General features: G+C 39.1%; 1 protein-coding gene across 1 annotated transcript; it reads left to right on the top strand.

Moving 5' to 3' along the window:
- Window positions 1-14,870: 14,870 nt before the first annotated feature.
- On the top strand, window positions 14,871-15,872 carry NPBWR1 (neuropeptides B and W receptor 1; the record flags this gene model as incomplete). Its single annotated transcript, XM_080801818.1, has 1 exon — window positions 14,871-15,872. The coding sequence occupies exon 1, from the start codon at window positions 14,877-14,879 to the stop codon at window positions 15,870-15,872; it is 996 nt and encodes a 331-aa protein (XP_080657944.1). The 5' UTR covers window positions 14,871-14,876.
- Between the last annotated feature and the right edge of the window lie 3,929 nt (window positions 15,873-19,801).

Raw genomic sequence — 19,801 nt, 5'->3', positions numbered from 1 at the left:
AGAATGATCAGACTGCTGGAGACTAGGACAAAGTTATGTGCTAGATTTAGGGTATATTTTGATCTATTAGAAGAAACTGTATCCCAAAATGTTAAATAAAGGAAAACCTATATGTATACAAAAATAAGATTAAATACAATGAATGGATAGAGTATGACTATAACAAAGAACATTTAGAAAGATTTTTTTAAAGGTATTGATAAGATAGAAGAGTTTAAAAAGGTTAAAAGAGAAAAGAGAAAAAATTAAAACAATAGAGTAAGAAAAAAATTTAAAAAAAATTTAAGTTTGAAAGACTAAAGAATCATGGGAAAAGAGCCGTTAATTTTATTTGTTGCATTCCCCTAGCTCTGGAGTTCTGCAGTTCTCATGGATCTGTAAACTTGGTCTTGGATGAATGTTCTTGCTAATCTTCTGAAGGAAGGGTCAATTGCAGTGATTCTCAACTGTCTTTGCCTGAGGCCAGGTGCACAACCCTTGTCAGGGGCCAGACTAAGTAATCTACTCAGGTGTGCTCTGGATAGCTTTTGTTCTCTGAACACTTTCCATACATCTTTGGAGGACTAGAATGAAAATGGTGGCCTCCCAATCTCTTGCCCTGTAGAGGCTGAGAGCTTAGGGCCCCCTTCCTCAGCATGCCCTCAGAGAAAAGCAGTCAATCATGTCTTTCTCCCTGGCCTCTGGCTGCACTCTGTGCTTACCTGGCCTATGACTGAACATTTCTATCTCTGGCACACAGTCACCTTTAGAGTCTTCAAACCCAGTAGATTCCTGCAGCATACTCCCATGCTGCTCCTCCCAGATGAGGGAGTAAGGAGGCTCCCTCGATCTGCCACTTGTGGGGTCCTTGCTCAAAGAGCAGTAGCCCAACTGTGCCCAGGATCATGGTTTAAGGCAACCCCAAGCTGAGACCCCACTTCTCAGCTCCACATCTGCAGCCAGCTTCCCCTTTCCAATACCTGGGAGTTCTGCCACACTCAGACATCCCTGGTCTTTTTGTGGCCCCATGGGTCCTGAGACCACACTGTCCCCAAGAGGGCTTCACCCACTGCTTAGCCTCTGGAGGAACATCCCTCAGTGAAGACTTCTAAAATTTCTGGTTTTGTGCTCATTGCTCTACCACTTGCCGGGAGCCCCCCCAGGTCTATCTTCCTGTATATTGTCTAGAAGTCACCTCCCTGGCATGTCCTACCTTCCAGAAAGTGGTCACTTTTCTGTTGCTAGAATTGCTGTTCTTATCTTTGATCTCCTGTTGAGTTTGTAGGTGTTCAGAATGGTTTGATTACTCTCTAGCTGAACTCCTGGGACCTGATGATATTAAGGTCTCCTACTCCTCTGCCATATTGCTTTCTCCCCCCACATCACTGATTATTTTAATCTGTAGCTCCCTGTTAACTTACAGTGTTGAACATCTTTCTATATGCTTATTTGTCATCTGTATGTCTTCTTTGGTGAGATTTCTGTTTATATATTTTGTCCATTTTTTTCTTAGTGGTTTGTTTTCTTATTCTTTAGTTTTAAGAGTTCTTTGTATATTTTGGATACAACTCCTTTAACAAGTATGTGCTTTGCAAATATTGTGTGGTAAATATTCAGTCTGTGGCTTTCATTTTCATTTTCTTAACACTGTCCTTTCCAGAGCAGAAGTTTTCCACTTTAATCAAGTCCAACTTATCAAGTTTTTTCTTTCTTGGATCTTGTGTAATGTATCACATCAACAGACTGAAGGGGGAAAAAAAAATCACCTGATTGTATATATGGAGCAAAAGCATTTGACAAAATCTAACACCCATTCATGATAAACTTTCAGCAGGAATAGGGTGTAACTTCAACTTGATAAAGAAGATTAACAACAACAACAACAACAAAAACTCCAGTTAACATCATAGCTAATGATAAACTTCACGCTTTCCCTTTAAGATTAGAAACAAAGCAAGAATGTCTTCTCTCACCATTCTTGTTTTAATATCATACTAAAAATCCCAGGTAATGCAACAAGACAAGAAAGGCAAATAAAAAAATATATAGAGATTGGTAAGGAAGAATTAAAATTGTATTGTTTCACAGGTGACATGACGGTCTATGTATAAAATCCCAAATAATAAACAGTAAAGTGATTATAGCAAGGTTGTATTCAAGGTTAGTATGAAAAATTTAATTTATTTCTTATATAATAGAAATGAAACAGTAGAAGTTGAAATTAAGAACACAGCAGCATTTATATTAGCATCAAAAATAAAATAATGTAAAATAAAAAATAAGTCAAATATCTAATATAGTATGTATAAGATCTATATGAGGAAAACTATACAATTTTGATTAAATAAACCAAAGAAGATCTAAATAAATGGAGAGATAGTCCATGGTCATGGATTAGAAGACTCAATATTATTAAGATGTCAGGTCTTCCCAACTTAATCTATAGATTCATTTTGATCCTAAGAGTAAAATCCCAGCAAGTTATTTTGTAAATATCAACAAAGTGATTCTAAAGTTCGTATAGAAAGCCAAAGACCCAAAATAACTGACAAATATAGAAGAGCATAGTCAGAGGATTGATACTTCCTGACTTTAAGATTCACTATGAAGCTACAGTAATCAATATGTGGTATTGGCAGAAGAACAAATGGGTATATCAACAGAACAGAATAAAGAGCCCAGAAATAGACCTATACAAATGTAGTCAGATGATCTTTGACAAAGGAGCAAAGACAATTCAATTGAGAAAGGACACCCACATGCAAAAAAAAAAAAAAAAGAAAGAAAGAAAGAAAAAAACAAATTTCTAAGATCATCTAGATTTTCTCCTACATAAAATTTCTAGAAGTTTCATAGTTTTACATTTTACATTCAGGTCTATGATCCCTTTGAGTTCATTTTTTGAAGGGTATAATATCTGTCTGTGTTTAGATTAATTTCTTTTTGTTTGTTTTTTTTTCTTTTTTATCCATTAATTATATTCACAATGTAGTGCAACTATCACCACTATGTATTTCCAAGACATTTCTTGTAGCCATGGTTTTTAATTTTTTCCTGCTTTATTGAAGTATAATTGACATACAAATTTTATAATTTAAATGTGTACAATGTGAATTTGGTATACTTGTATACTGCAATATGATCACCAACACAGTGTTAGCTAATATCACCAAAACGTAACAAAATTACCCTATTTTTTAGTAGTGAGAACATTCAAGATTTACTCTCAGCAACTTTCAATTATATAGTACAGTATTGTTATATCCCCAGAACTTACTTCAACTTATTCTAACTGGAAGTTTGTATTTTTTAACTAATACCTTTCCATTTCCCCCATACCACAGCTCCTGATAACCACTATTTCACTGTTTGCAAGATTTTGGATTTTTCAGATTCTGCCTGTAAGTTAAAACATGCATTATTTGAATTTGTCTGCCTCACTTATTTCAGTTAGTGCCCTCAAGATCTATCACTTTGTCACAAATGGCAAGATTTCTTTCTTTTTTCATGGCTGATTAGTAGCACATTATGTGTGTGTAATATATACACACATACATTTCACATCTTCTTTATACACTTGTGCCACATTGTGTGTGCACCACATTTTAATCTTTCTATCTATCTATCCCACATCTCCTTTATCCATTTATCATTGATGGACCTCTGGTTTGTTTCCATGTCTTGGCTATTGTAAATAATGCTGCAATGAACATGGGGGTGCAGTTGTATCTTGGACATATTGATTTTATTTCCTTTGGTTATGTATCCAGACATGGGACTGTTGAATCATATGTTAGCTTATTTTTAATTTCTCAAGGAATCTCCATATTATTTTCCATATCACTGTATACAGTGACTGTGCTAATTTACAATTCCACCAAGAGTGCTCAAATGTTCCTTCTTCTCTACAACCTTATCAGCATTTGTTATTTCATCTTTCTGATGACAGCCATTCTAACATGTATAAGATAATATCTCAGTATAGTTTTGATTTACATTTTCTTAATGGTATAATATTGAGCACTTTTTCATGTACCTGTTGGCCATTTGAATATTCTCTTTGGAAAAATGTCTCCTCATGTCTTTTGTTCATTTTTGATTGGATTAGCTGCGTGAATTTTTTTTCTTTTGAGTTGTATCAGTTCTTTATGTATTTTGAATAGTAATCCCTTATCAGAAATGCAATTTTCAAATATTTTCTCCTATTCTATAGTTTCTCATTTTATTTTGTTGTTTGTATCTTTTGCTGTGTGAAGGTTTTTTAGTTTGATATACTCCCACTTGTTTATTCTTGATTTTATGGTTTGTGTTTTAAGTGTCATATACCAAAACTCATTGACTCATTGCAAAAACCTATGTCCAGAAATTTTATCCTATATTTTATTTCAGATATTTTATGGTCTCAGGTCTTACATTTGAGTCTTTAGTCTATTTTGAGTTGGTTTTTGTGAAAGATGTAAGATAGGAGTGTGGCTTCATTTTCTAACATGTGGATACCCAATTTTCCCAGGACCATTAATTGAAAAGAATATATTTTCTCCATTGAGTAATTTTGGCTTAGGTAGTATTATTTGGCTGCATATATGTCACTTTATTTCTAGGCTCTTGATTCTATTCTATCGGCCTTTGTGTCTACTTTTAATGTCAGTGCCATACTGTTTTGATTACTAGAGCTTTGTAATATAGCTTAAAATCAGGAAGTATGTTGCCTCTTGCTGTGTTTTTCTTTCTCAGGATTTCTTTGAATATTTGAGAATTTTTTGGTTCCCTGTAAATTTTTAAGATTTCTTTTCCTACTGTAAAATATGGCATTGGAATCTTGATATGGATTGCATCAAACCTATAGATGGTTTTGGGTAGTATGATCATTTTAACCATATTAATTATTAATTATATCCATTGATAAACATGGGATGTCTTTCCATTTATTTGTGTCTTCTTTAGTTTCTTTCATCAATATCTTATAGTTTTCACCACAGAGATCTTTTATCTTCTTGTTTAAAATCTGAGTTTTGACATTTTTATTGTAATGTGTCTTGGAGGAGATCATTTTAAATTAAAATAATGGATGATCTAGCTTCATGGACTGGGATTTCCAAATCTCTCCCCAAGTTCGGGAAGTTCTCAGTCATTATTTCTTTAAGGTTTCTGCCCCCTTCTAGAACTCCAGTGATTTGGATAGTGGTTTTCCTGAGGATGTCCTATAGATCATGTAAACTTTCTTCACTCTTTTTAACCCCTTTTTTTTTCTCCTTTTCTTCTCAGATTGGATTATTTCAAAGTCTCTACCCTCTATCTCTGTAATTCTTTCCTTTTTCTGGTCTGCTCTTCTGTTTTTTATCTTTGTTGCATTTTTCATTTCACTCAATGACTTCTTCTGCTCTAGGATTTCTGTTGGTTCCTTTTTGTGGTTTCTATTTCTGCTAAATATTAAATTTTTTGTTAAATTTTGATTGTGTCTTATTTACCTGAATTTGTTCAGTTTTTTGTCTGTGTTCTCTTGTTGGTTACCAAGTTTCCTTCAAATAATATTTTGAATTCTCTATGGAGTAAATCACAGAGTTTCACGTTTGCGTTCAGTTACTGGATGATTTTGATGTTTCTTTTCTGTGATATCATGTTTCTTTGACTTTTCATGTTCTTTGGAGTTTTGCATTGTTGTATTCAAATTCCCAGTTATCTCCTCCAAATTTTACTACCTGCCTTCAGGATAGAAATGCCTTTCATCAATTCTGCTATGGATTATGAGGAATTCTCTGACTTTGTATTGATACACCTGCTCTTCCTTTCCTTATCCCTCTGTGGAAGAATTATTAATGTTGTACATCTTCTCTGGAGACTACAAAATGCCATACTTGATGTTGATAACTTCTGTTATGTTTTCCTGAAGGTGGCGCTGTGTGGTTTCTTCTTTGCCCACTGACCTTGGCAAGCTTTCTGCATGTGCTCCTTGCCTACCACAGCTTGCTCTCCTTGCATGTTAAGGGGTTTGCACAGGTGGTCAGCCAAAGAGTAGGAGGAAGTGTGTGTTTGGCATGCAGTGAGCTGGAGGTGCTTGCAGGGTAGTTGAGGGGGATCTGCAGGTGTGATTTTCCCTGTGTCTTGTGAGGCTTTCTGACTGAATCTACAATGTCATCATCAGGAACTATATCCCTTTAATGTCCTCTGAGAATTCTACATGCCATGCTGCTCTTCCTATCTTCTCCTTCCCCCATCACAGAGCTTCATTTTTAATGCTCTGGATGCTGTAAAAGAGAAATTAGACTCCTAAGCATTATCCCAGACAGTTCAGGAAACTAGATGTTCATTCATTGTCTCTCCCTTTCCCCTGTGAGAGAAATCACAGGTCATCTAGTTTAGGTGTAAGCTATACTCCCTTAAGTGAGGAGTGATGCCAGCCAAGACAAGCTGTTCCTCTTACCCATTCCAGTAACTCCAAAATTTGCTCCAACAGAGTATTAGACTTCTCCCCTGGAAACCTGTACTGTTGACTTCCACAAATATTCTCTTGTCCTAAGGCCACCACCCAAGTCAGTGTTGTGCAAATCCTCCTAGATGGTGGCCAAGAGGGACAGAACAAGTTCACAGTTTCTTGTAGTTCCGTAGCTAGTGCTCCCCTCAATTTGCTTATTAATTAATGCACCAGTAGGTAAGACTCCTCCCAGGTCCCTTGGTGTATGGTGCTTGGTCCCACAAATCCCACAGAGGCACTTCTGTTTGAGGATGGATGGCAATTTTTTATGTCAAATGAAGGAAACAAAAAATGAGGGACATTTTTTGTCACTGTGATGCTAATGTCACTCTCTATTCTTTTATTTTTAATCTATCTGTGCCTTTATATTTAAAATGAGTTTCTTATAGATCACATATAATTGGGTCTTGTTTGTTTATCCATTATGACAGTTTCTGTTTTTTCATTGATATATTTAGACCATTTGCATTTATAGTAATTATTGGTATAAGTGGATGAATAGCTACCATATTTGTAGCTGTTTTCTATTTATTGTCTTTTTAAAAAATTTATTTCTTGTTTAGTGTTTCACTCTATTTCTGTCACTTCTGATTTTAATTGTACATTTTATATTATTTCGTTTTCTCTTCTCTTTTAGCATTTTATGGTTCTTTAAAAAAAATTTTTAAGTAGTTGCCTTACTTGTTGTTTACAATTAAGTCTACTTTCAAATTTCACTATACCCACTTATGGGTAGTATAGATCCCTTATAACAGAAAACTCCTAATTCCTAACTCCCATTCTTTATATTTCTGTCATTACTTTACTATTATCATTGAATACAGTGTTGCTAGAATTGCTTTGAATAACCAATTATTGTCAGCCAAAACTCATATGATTTTAAATTTTAAAATTTTCTAAAAATTCCCAAATAATTTTTGGATGAAGGAAATCATGGAAATGACAAAATATTAATATCTGACTGATGTTAATAGTATATACGAGAACTTGTAAGATGGAGGTTGATTGGTACAATAATGTATCACCTCACACCTGTTGGAATGCTTGTCATTGGGGTGCCTGGGTGGCTCAGATGGTTAAGTGTCTGCCTTTGGCTCTGGTGATCCTGGGACCCTGGGATCAAGCACCATGTCAGGGACCCTACCTCTGCCTCTCCCTCTCCCTCTGCTCATCACCTACCCCCCAACCTCCGCTCATCCTTTCTCTCTCTCTCAAATGAATAAAATCTTTAAAAAAATGTTTGTAAAAACAATGACAACAACAGGCATAAGTATTGGAAGCAATATGTAGAAAAGGGAACTCTTATGCACTGCTATAAATTATAATTATAAAATGTGAACTGGTGCACCACTATGGAAAAAAATATACATATATAAATGGAGTATTATTTGGCCAAGAGAAAAGAAAATTCTGCCATTTGCAACAACAAGGAAGGACCTTAGGAGCATTATGCCCAGTGAAACAGATTAGAAAGAAAAAGACAAATACTGTATGATCTCATATGTTTTAAGAAATATAAAGTTTACATATAAAGGTTAGAAAGACAACTGAACCCATACATACAGAGAACAGATTGGTGGTTGCCAGAGATGGGGGGTGATGCATGAGCAAAATAGGTGAAAGTAGTAAAAAGGTACAAAATTTCAGTTATAAGATAAATAAGTCCTAGGATATAAAGTAACATACAGGATGGTTACTATAGTTATTAATAATGTTTCATATTTGAAAGCTGTCCAGAGAGTAAATCTTAAAACTTCCTGATACAAGAAAAAAAATTGTAACTATATGAGGTGAGATGAATATTAACTAAGCCTATTGTGATAATCATTTTGTATTATATACATGTATTAAATCATTATGTTGTACACCTCAAATTAATACAATGTTATATGTCATTTATATCCCAATAAAGAATAGGATGAATAAAACAAAAAGCAGAACCTTGGAAAATAGTCCAGCATAATTCTTAAGAAAAAATAAAGTATCCATAAAAATATTAGAAGTGAGGGTGCCTGGGTGGCTCAGTGTGTTAAGCTTCTGCTTTCTGCTCAGGTCATGATCTCAGGGTCCTCGGATAGAGCCACGCATCAGGCTCTCTGCTCAGCAGGGAGCCTGCTCCCCGCTCTCTCTCTGCCTGCCTCTCTGCCTACTTGTGATCTCTCTCTGTGTCAAATAAATAAAATCTTTAAAAAATACTAGAAGTGAAAGTAATGAAATTAGGAATGGAAAAGATGAAAGAAATAAAGGAGGGTCAGGGATAGAGATAAAATGCATTTTTAAGACAAGCTATTGCATTTGCATGTAAGAAAATACTATAAAGGATTAAAACTATAGCTAAATACTAACATGTCAAAAAGGGAAATCTGGATAAAAGCACAGTGCAGAAATATACCTAGATGACAGAATTTACATAAATGTTTATGATACGCAAAACAGTATGACATGTATTTTGGTACAAAAAAGAAAAACATGGATAAAAAAACATACATCAACTTCAGAATTATGGCTACTGTTTTGGATGGAGAGCAGAATTTATACTTATTTCAAGGCATACAGATTCTTGGAAATGGTTGGGGCAAATCTGGACTCCAGATCCATTTGAAATAAGGGTTGGAGTATACAGTTAGGGGTAGGTTTTTGTTTCCTTCAACTAAGCTAGAAACAGTTTTCCTTTCTGTCTTTTGAATAGTTAGGTGGAGTTTTCGAGAGCCCTCTGTAGGGGTCTGAGTTTCAACTTCTTGCTCTAGATGGCCAAGTCCCATCTCCTGTCTTCCCATGTTATTTTCTTTTTTAAAAAAATATTTTATTTAAATAAGAGAGAGTGCACACACAAGAGAAAGAGAGGGACAGACAGACAGACAGACAGAGAAGGGGCAGGGGGAGAGGGAGAAACAGACTCCTCATTATGCAGGGAGCCCAACACAGGGCTCGATTACAGGATCCTGAGATCATGACCTGAGACAAAGGCAGATGCTTAACTGGCTGAGCCACCAAGGTGCCCCCCCATATGTTATTTTCTAATTATTTTTATCAAGATATCATAATTCTCACAATAAATTTCCCTGCATTCCTTTGTAATCCCGTTCTCCTGTCCCTCCCTGCCCTGTACTTCCCATCCCTTTCCTCAAGCAAAAACTTATCTGATTTCTGTCACAGTAGAGTGCTTGAATTTTCTACAGTCTTTTTTTTTTTTAAGATTTTATTTATTTATTTGACAGACAGAGATCACAAGTAGGCAGAGAGGCAGGCATAGAGAGAAGGGGAAGCAGACTCCCTGCTGAGCAGAAAGCCCGATGCGGGGCTCAATCCCAGGACCCTGGGATCATGATCCGAGCCGAAGGCGGAGGCTTTAACCCACTGAGCCACCCACGTGCCCCAATTTTCTAGATTAATAAATACATTCATATGGAGTTCTGTTTTTATTTTTGTTTTGTCTGGAATCTGTCACTTAGCATACTCATTTTTAAATTTATCCATGTTGCTGTGTGTGCATCTTTACCTTATTCCTTTTTATTGTTGAATAGCACTCAATAGCACTAAATAGCACTAAATAGACCAATTTAGGGAGGACTGACATCTTGACAATACTGGTCTTTTGACCTATGAACATGGAATATCTCTCCATTTTTTAAGGTATTTTTTAATTTCTTTAAGCAATGTGTTGTAATTTTCAGTGTATAAGTCTTTCACATCTTTTGTAAGATGAATCTCTAAGTACTGCCTGATATTACTGTAAATGGCTAAAAGAGGGCACATGCTGAAATGAGCGATGGGTATTATGCACAACTAATAAATCATTGAACACTACAACAAAAACTTATGATGTACTATATGTTGGCTAACTCAACATAATGAAAAAAATAAAATAAAAAACCCACCCTCCTGATGTTTGTATTAAAATGATGTATTTAACAGAAATCTTTGTATACTACTCTCTGCCAAAATACATCATTTTGCTGATTTTAGGGAGAATATATTCAGTCTTTCACCATAACAAGTCCTATGAGTTTGATGTTTCCACCTTTTCATTTTTGTCTTGAATACACTTTTTTTCTGAGCTGAGGAAAAACAATTTTGAAAGTTTTAGTAACACTAAACTAAGACATACTGATTATATTAGATATTAATATTCTTAGGACTCAAGATTCAAATATTTAATTGCATACGTTTTAAAACAAGAAGTTAAATTTAACATTTTCTAGGACTCAAGATTCAAATATTTAATTGCATACATTTTAAAACAAGAAGTTGAAATTTAACATTTTCTTATTAAAAAGCAAAATTGCTTCGAGCAGTACAAATTGTTATTGGAAAATTGTTATTGTTAGGGACAATGTTGTGGGTGAATTTTAGGGTATATAAGGTATGTTTCTAAAAATGTATTTTAGAATACATTTATAAATATACATTTATAAATCTGTTTATTCACTGTGTGTGTATGTAATAATTTCACAAGTGCTGGAAGAAATGCTTTCCTTATATATTCTTAATTTCTTCTCAATAGTCAGTATTTATGACTGCAAAGTACTACTCCAGTGATTTTTACAAATATTATTTTCTTACCAATATAAAAGTAAATATTTCTTACTAGTATAAAAGTATATAAAAATGTTTGGAAAATTCAGAAAAGTACAAAGAAAATAAAAATTACTGCCATATTTATATCCTACCAAAATATTTTTAACATTTTGGTGTACATGCTTTCATAATTACACATACTTACGTAATTACGTGTATGAAAATACACACACACATATACTTTTTAATTTGGCATTGTGTTGTATAGAAAACTTCAGATATTAACTTCTGCTATGATGAATTATCTGTATCATACAAACCCTCCTTTTATAAGCCACCATAAAAATTGAGAAAAAAACTTGACAGTTGTTTGAAGACAATGGGAACCAATCAAGAACCCCAGGATTTGGAGCACCTGGTTGGCTCAGTGAATAAAGCCTCTGCCTTTTGCTCGGGTCATGATCTCAGGATCCTGGGATTGAGCCCGGCATCAGGCGCTCAGCTCAGCAGGGGGCCTGCTTCCCCCTGCCTCTTTGCCTGCCTCTCTGCCTACTTGTGATCTCTCTCTCTCTGTCAAATAAATAAATAAAATCTTAAAAAAAAAAAAAAAAGGAAGAATAAGAAGAAAGCCAGGGTTTAAGGGACCAGGTTGAAGTAGAGCATGGGAGAAGGGTAGGAAATGCAAAAAAGAGCATGAAGGTCTAACACACATGTAACTGGAGTCCTAGTAGAAGGGAAGAGAGAGGAGGGGACAAAGCAGTAAACTGAAGAGAAAATGCTAAGGATTTTACAGAACTGAATACAAAAAAAAGATCAAGTTATAGATTTAGAAACTCTAAAAATCCAAACCTACATAAATGGAAAGAAAATCACTCCTAGCTCATCTTATTTGCCTGCCAAAAGATGAAATCAAAGACATAATTTAAGAACAGTTACAGAAAAAAGGAAAAATACCTTCAAAAGAGCTACAGTAAGACTGGAAACCAATTTTCCAATAGAAATAATAGATGCAAAATGAAAATGTACTGTCATTTAAACTGTTAAAATAAAAAAACTGAAAATCTAGAATTTCATATCCAATTTTTATTTCAACCATTTGAATAATGCATGTAGAACTAATAAGTTAATGAAGTATGGGAAACTGAATAATAAAATAATAAATTTTAATCCAGAAGAACATCAAAGGGTGAAAAAAGGATGAAAACAATGGAGGAGAAACAGAACAAAAAATAACATTGTAGGTATACCAAATGTTGCCAGTGACTACATTAAATACATTATGAACTAAATATTCCAATTCATAAACAAATATTGTCAGACTGGATCAAAAAACTTTTATTATGTTTACAAGGGACATATTTTAGACATAAAGACAAAGATGTTTAAAGTAAAAAAGATTTAAGAGAAGCTATTCCATGATACTACTAAGAGAAATAACTTTAATAGTACCAAACAAAAGAAACTACGTACAGCAAGTAGTAACCCAGTTAAAGAAGGATATTTTATAAGGAGAAAAGAGTTCATTCCACAGAAAAATAGAACAATCTTAAATTTGTGTGCACCTAATAAAACAGCATCAAATTATGCAGTAAAAAATTAACAAAGTTAAGCCATAGAGAAATCTGTAATCATTGACCGATATTTTTTAACAGTATCTCTCAGTAACTCATAAAGCAATCAGATAAAATGCCAGTAAAAGAGAAGATGTAAGGAACATAATAGTAAATTTGACTAGTTTGAATAACCTAGAGTTTGGCACCCAACAAATGCAGAACACACATTATTTTCAAGTTTACATGAACTAATTAGAAAAAATAGCTATACTGCAGGGCAGTGTTTCAACAGCTACCCATGAACTGAAATCATATTGAGTATGTACTCTGTTCACAGTGTAATTCTAGCTTAGTGCTAGAAATCAATGATTTAAAAAACTGGAAAATCTCCAAATATTTGAAAACTAAGCAACTATATAACTATATGCATATATATGTATGCATACACACATACCGACAGATATACATATCTGTGTGTATTATATACACATTTTATATATATATCATGTATACGCTTTCCTTTTTGTTTTGCTTAATGTTATATGATGCTTTCTCATATATTTTACCTCATGGACATAGCCTGACTTTCCTGTTACTTTCTTCATACGAAGCGTGAAACTGCAGGGGAGCTGAATTATGAAGATCCCAGGAAAAACACAATGAATGGGTAAAGGAAAGCGTTTGTATTTCTGCCCCCGGAGGCTTCTTCCACTAGCACTTTCACTCTCCTCAGTATCTTAGGACCTCTCCCCTAAAAATGCTTCATAAAAGACCAAAATGCACTTTATTTGGACTTCGTCTGCTTTTGTGGGAAAGAAAATTTTTTGAGGGAAGTAGGATAGAATCCTGTGTTTTAATTTGCTGCTCTCCCAAAGGGAAGGTAGAGGAAGAAAAATAGGAACTGAAGAGAACCCGTATTGAGTTAATTTCACTCTGTCTGCAAAGGTGAGGTGCCTAGGCTGAGTTCCCCTTTTTGTAAACAAAGAACTCTGGCTCTGTGAGGTAGGAACATTGCAGTCCAAATCTGCCCCATATCTGCCCCTGCTTTGCCTCGCTTGGCCACACTGCTACCACTGCCAGGTAATTCTCTTACCAGGAAAATCAGAAATGCGTGTATGAGAATGTGTAGTGTGTTGAACAACCTGAACGTTTTACGAAATATGCACTAAGTCATAGTACACTAAAAGGCTTTCAGAAGCAGTTTATCTTTGCTAATGGTTATTATTTATATGTTTATTTAGAAAGACTAAAGTGTCTCAAATTGTCCACCATTATTTGTTAATAACGATTTAATAATCCTGTGAAGACCAGAGTATTAGAAAACGGGTGATTTGCATTTTAAAATACATTCATTTCTCCCTTCTGTTTAGCTATGTAGTATAAAAGTAACTTAAAATTTAAAATTACATTCGCTCATTTGGGGTATGGTGTTTTAAAAAATAGAATGGGAGCCTCAACTGCATTGCACTATTAAAAGAGACCACCACCAATATCCTCGCTTTGTTTCTCTTAAATTTAATTCTTAACAGGAGAGGTTTTTTTTTTTTTTTTTATTAATTCAAGTGGAGTGACGTTCACGGGGAAGGAAAAAAAGGTTTATGAGTAATGCGGTTCTCTGTCCCACCGCTGGGGTGGGGTGGGGTGGGGGTGGTGCGGGAGGCGGTCGGGTCAGTGGAGAGCCGCTGCGGCTGCGCCATCCCTAAGCTTCCAGGCGCGCAGGCTGAACCCGTGGAGACGCGAGCTGGCGCCTGGGGCAGAAGCAGCGAAGGGGACTTTCGTCTGGCTGCCGCTGCAGCGGTCACCGCAGCCGGCTGCCTCCTCTCCTGACCCTCCAGAAAAGGAGCCCCTTCCCTGAGTTCCTGAGTGAGACAGAGGTTGCTACTGAACTTGCCACTAAGGAGGTAGCACCGAACCTAAGGGACCCGTGTCGGCCAGGGGCGTCTTAAAGAAGAGGAGACGGGTTTGTATTTTTCCTATAAAGGGTAAGGACTCTTTACTCTGTAGGACTTTGTTCGATGTATTCAACTGGTTAGACTAAGGTTTCAACAGGTAGCAGAGAACCATCACATGGGGGCAGATTTGGGGCGCCGCGCCACCCCTCCCCTCCCCTCGGAACCGCACCTCTCGGTATAGTCGCACGTCGATCATCATAACCCATGCTTTCAATTCCGTTTTGCAGCCCGGGAGTCCGCGGCGACGGTGGGCTAAAAGGACTGCCAGGAACGAGCCTCCCCGGGGAAGCGGCAGAAGGACTTGGAGCGCAGGTCCGCGCAGACGCGGGCTGGGGGAACTGCAGCGCCTCGCAGGGCATTGGTGGAGGAAACGGGGTCGCCGGCCCCTCTGCCCTGGCCGACATGCACAACGCGTCATTTTCGGAGCTGGGGCCAGCCAACACGTCGTGCTTGGGCCCCGCGCTGGGCTGCCCCAACGCATCGAGTCCGCCGCCGCCGCCGCCACTGCCTCCGCCGCTGGCGGTGGCGGTGCCCGTCGTCTACGCGGTGATCTGCGCGGTGGGGCTGGCGGGCAACTCGGCAGTGCTGTACGTGCTGCTGCGGGCGCCCCGCATGAAGACCGTCACCAACCTCTTTATCCTCAACCTGGCCATCGCCGACGAGCTCTTCACGCTCGTGCTGCCCATCAACATCGCTGACTTCCTGCTGCAGCAGTGGCCCTTTGGGGAGCTCATGTGCAAACTCATCGTGGCCATCGACCAGTACAACACGTTCTCCAGCCTCTACTTCCTCACGGTCATGAGCGCCGACCGCTACCTGGTAGTGCTGGCCACCGCCGAGTCACGCCGAGTGGCTGGCCGCACGTATAGCGCCGCGCGCGCAGTGAGCCTGGCCGTGTGGGGACTCGTGACGCTGGTCGTGCTGCCCTTCGCGGTCTTCGCCCGGCTCGACGACGAGCAGGGCCGGCGCCAGTGTGTGCTGGTCTTCCCGCAGCCAGAGGCCTTCTGGTGGCGGGCGAGCCGCCTCTATACGCTTGTGCTCGGCTTCGCCATCCCCGTGTCCACCATCTGCGTTTTCTACAGCATCCTGCTGTGCCGACTGCGCGCCATACGGCTGGACAGCCAAGCCAAGGCTCTGGATCGCGCTAAGAAGCGGGTGACTCTCTTGGTGGTGGCGATCCTGGCCGTGTGCCTTCTCTGCTGGACGCCCTACCATCTGAGCACCGTGGTGGCTCTCACCACTGACCTCCCTCAGACGCCTCTTGTCATCGCGCTCTCCTACTTCATCACCAGCTTGAGTTACGCCAACAGCTGCCTCAACCCCTTTCTCTATGCCTTCCTGGACGACAGCTTCCGCAGGAGCCTTCGCCAGCTGCTGGCCTGCCGGGCTGCCGCTTAACCTTCCTCCCCACACCCTTTCGCGCGCCCTGCGCCTCAGTCCTGGCTGCTCCAGCTCCGGCCGGTGCAGAGGGAGCAGGCGCCCGCGGCGCTCAGGAGGCGTCCCTGAGCTGTAGTCTCCTGCCCCCGACCCCGAAAACTTGCTAAAGATCCAGATTCTTGGGCTCTGGCTCAGACATAGGGAATCCGACACACTAGGGCTGCGCCCTCAGTTTGAATATACCAAACCCTCCAGATAATGCAGGACCACGCTAAGTATGAGGACTGTTGAGAATGAGAACGCAAGCGGAGCTCTCCCTAATGCCAAAGGACACCGAGTTGACCCCCGAATTTGACAGGGAGGTCAGGAAGGGAGGAGGAGGGCGGCAGTGGTGCTGGGAGCCCTCTGCCCCTTCCCCCTTTCTCCACCCGCCCAGGGTGTTCTCCACTCAGGCTCTAGGTGGAGCACTCGGCGCTATCCCTGGATACAGGGAGGCGGAGGCAGAGGCGGAGGCGGAGGTGGGGATGGAGGCTAGAAGAGTCCCGAAGATGCGGGGGGCGCCCCTAGGCGTCGGCTCCGCTCTCGCCCTGCACCCTTGCTACTTAGGTTTCCGGCAGCGACTGCCTGCGCTTTTGCTCAAAACCCGTGAGCAGCCTGGCCAGAACCTTTAGCACGTCGCCGCTTGCCCTAATCGCTGGGGAAAAGGTCAAGTCTCCTGCGTTCGGCGCCCACCGCTCTGAGGAGCGGGGGGTCTCGTAGAGCGTGCGGGAGTGTATGTGCGTGTGTGTGTGTCTAGAGGAGGCGTGGGATTGGGTAAAGGAGGTTGGAGCTTGGCTGTAACTACCTACAAGGGTGATGAGAACTATGATAATTCCCCCTTCCCGTTTTAGCTCTTTTTATCTCTGCGTTTCCTTTTCCCTACTCCTACTCTTTCTCGAAAACGCTCCATGACTCTCAGACTTTGGGGGAAGCCGGCTCGCCCTGTTCTGAGAGGCCCGGAGCCGCGAGGCTCCCAGGCGCGCTGTTGTGGCGCCCCCTTGCGGGGCCTGCTGTCCCGCGCCGAGCGCCTGAGAATGGAACTCTGCACCTACTAAAAAGGCAATTTACTCCTCTGGGTTACCTATCTTCGCTGCTTTCCACGATTGAGTCCAGTACTGCTACGTCCCTTTGCCCCAGGCGACCTTTCATACCACTTGGACCAGTTCGTTGCAATTCTTTATGCGAACATTATTTTTCAGGACTGAGAAATTTATAAATACATATGTCCTAATCTTACAAGTTTCCGAGGACAACATGAGATTAAAAAGTGAAATGTGTATCCATTCCTTCGATCCCTTTCTCCTCAGATTCTTCATCCCTTTTGCTTGAGGGAGAGCCAGGAAGCTGAAATTACTGACATCTTCATATTTTTCTCTGTTGGATTCCTTTCCACAGGGAGCTATCGATTACCTATGCTTTATTCCTTAGTGCTAGTCAGGTGAACCTGGTAAATAATCTAGTTCTGTAATCACGAGGGAGCCCAGCCAGCACCATGTCTTTATTTTTTATCTTCACTTATGGAAGACAAAAATGGATTAAGAGAGGACAGAGGCTTAGATTTACCCAACCATTTGCAGTTTACACCTCAGACATGAGGGCAGAGCCTTAACCAGACTATAGCCCTTGATTACAATGTTTCAATGGGATAGTTTTTCTCTGGGATTAATTCCAAACAGGAATGAAAATTTATAGAAATACTTGTTTCTTATAGTTCAGTGTTAGGTGTGAAAAAGAGTGTTCCTGGCAAGTGTAGCTTGCTTTGTTTGATGGGCATGACTCAATTTCTCAATTATTTAGGTACAAAATACCTTGTAAAAGTATATGGAAGGGGAAAAAAATCTCTTTTGGGTGGGAGAAAGTAAGCTCCCTTTCTGATTCCAGTGAATGATAATTTATTCCTTGGCCCTCAGAGTTATTAGAAACAGTCATTCATAGCTATCAGTTTAAAAAAACATAAATTTAGAAACCTACTCCAGTAATCAATAATAGTAAATTGTCCAAAATACAGTTTTGTTTGTTCTTTTATGTCTCCATTGAATTTTGAATGATGTACCTTTGAGCAATCCTTTGCTGGTGGGCTTCAGACCTCTTGGAATTCATTGCAGTATCTTTCAAATTTCTTGGAAATATTTTATTGATTTTCTTTATGACTCACAAAATTCTTTTTATGAATCCTCAGTACTTTTTTTTTAAATTTAAATTTTAAGTTTAGAGTAACTTCTACATCTAAGGTGATGGACAAAGAGTGAAGTGGATATTTGGCCACAAACACATTCAGTTGCAGTCATGTGGATTTGAAACCTCACCTGTTTTTATCAACCCAAGAGCTGTAGTTTGACATTCTTTGGACACAGAGTGGGAGAGAGCTGAGTAATTCATCTGTCTACTGTGTCATTCCAACCACGGATTCACCTGTGGCTGTCTCAGAATCTTGGAGAGGACTATTGGAAAAGATGGACTGACATCACTGTGTTGGCCACAGCAAGTTATGGGTAGGGGTTCTAGTATGGTATGCAGGGGATTAAATAGAACTCAGTTCAGTTTCACCTTGGCTTTCTAAGTCATTGGATAAACCATTGTGTCATTATTTCTAGTTTGTTGCCTTCATATTAGCATGTAGAAACCCAAACTTTATGTCTCAGACTTCCTTTTTATGTCTTCGGTACTAAGTAGAATAAATACACAGCCATGTACAAATAGATTTTACTTACACCATTCTATTGAAAACGTCTTAACTCTGTGTTGAATTCTTGTAGTCTTTATGTAAACTGTTGTTTGATTATACCACTTCTGATGTTTAAAAATGTCTATTTGGTTTTAGTTAGCTTAGTAAACTTATGTAATGTGCGTGTTTAAGCTTTTGCTTGAAAAATACAAAAATGCTGTTAGTCCACACTGAGAGAAGCTCAGTTTAAAATAAAAAATGAAACATTCTGAAAAAATAGTTGAAGTATTCTGTGTGATAAGTGCATATTCTATTGCTTGAGAATATGGAATCCATAATTTAGTCACCTTAATGCCTTTGAGGGAAAGTTATCTAATGGGTAAGTAGTGAATAAATAGAAGTATTTGACAGGGCAAGATTAAGAATGAACCCCCCCCCCTTTATTTTAGTTGATTGTGAAAATGACGTCTAACTGCTGATTAGCACAAAAGCTCTGTGACATATGCCGGGCAAAAAAAGCATGATAAGCTTTTGTCAAATAATCACAAACCTTGTTTATTTAATATTTGAACAACTTATACAGAGAGTGAGATGGGAGAGAAATTGTTTATGTTATTAGCACACATTTTTCTATTTTAGTTAACAGTGAGTACAGACATGGCTCTCATGTGTGTAAGGTGAAGGGGCTCACCAGAAAATACCTCAAATTTAGAGAAAGCTTTCCTGGGTGCCTCAGTTAGTTGACTGTATGGCTTTGGCTCAGGTCATGATCCCGGAGTCCTGGGATCAAGCCCCTCATGGGGCTTCTAGGTAGGAAGAAAGCTTCTCCCTCTCCCTCTCCCTCTCCCTCTGCTTGCTGCTTCCCCTGCTTGTTCTCTCTCCCTTCCTCTCTCAAATAAATAAATAAATAAACAAACAAACAAATATATAAAGAGAGAGAGAGATGTCACTGCCGGCACGACAACACGGCCAGGGTCGAGAGGGTAAGAGGATGGTGAAATGAAGACGAGACGCAAAGAGATGGGGACAGGAGGGGCAAAGTGGATGATGTCCAAGCAGTGCCATTTTATTCAGAAGAGTGCTCTGGTATAAGTATCGTACGGAGACAATCACAAGGAAGCAGTGATCCATTGCATTCTTGGAATAGTTTCCACAGGTTCCCCTTAGAAGGTTTCTTAAGGCTCATGGGCAAACATCCTGACGCCAAGAGGGCTGCTTAAAGATGAGTTCCCTATAGATAAGTAGA

The sequence above is a fragment of the Martes martes genome (genome assembly GCF_963455335.1).
Source record: "Martes martes genome assembly, chromosome: 4".
NCBI lineage: Eukaryota > Metazoa > Chordata > Mammalia > Carnivora > Mustelidae > Martes > Martes martes.
Note: the sequence above shows the minus strand (reverse complement) of the source record. Positions and strands in the feature narration are given on the sequence as shown.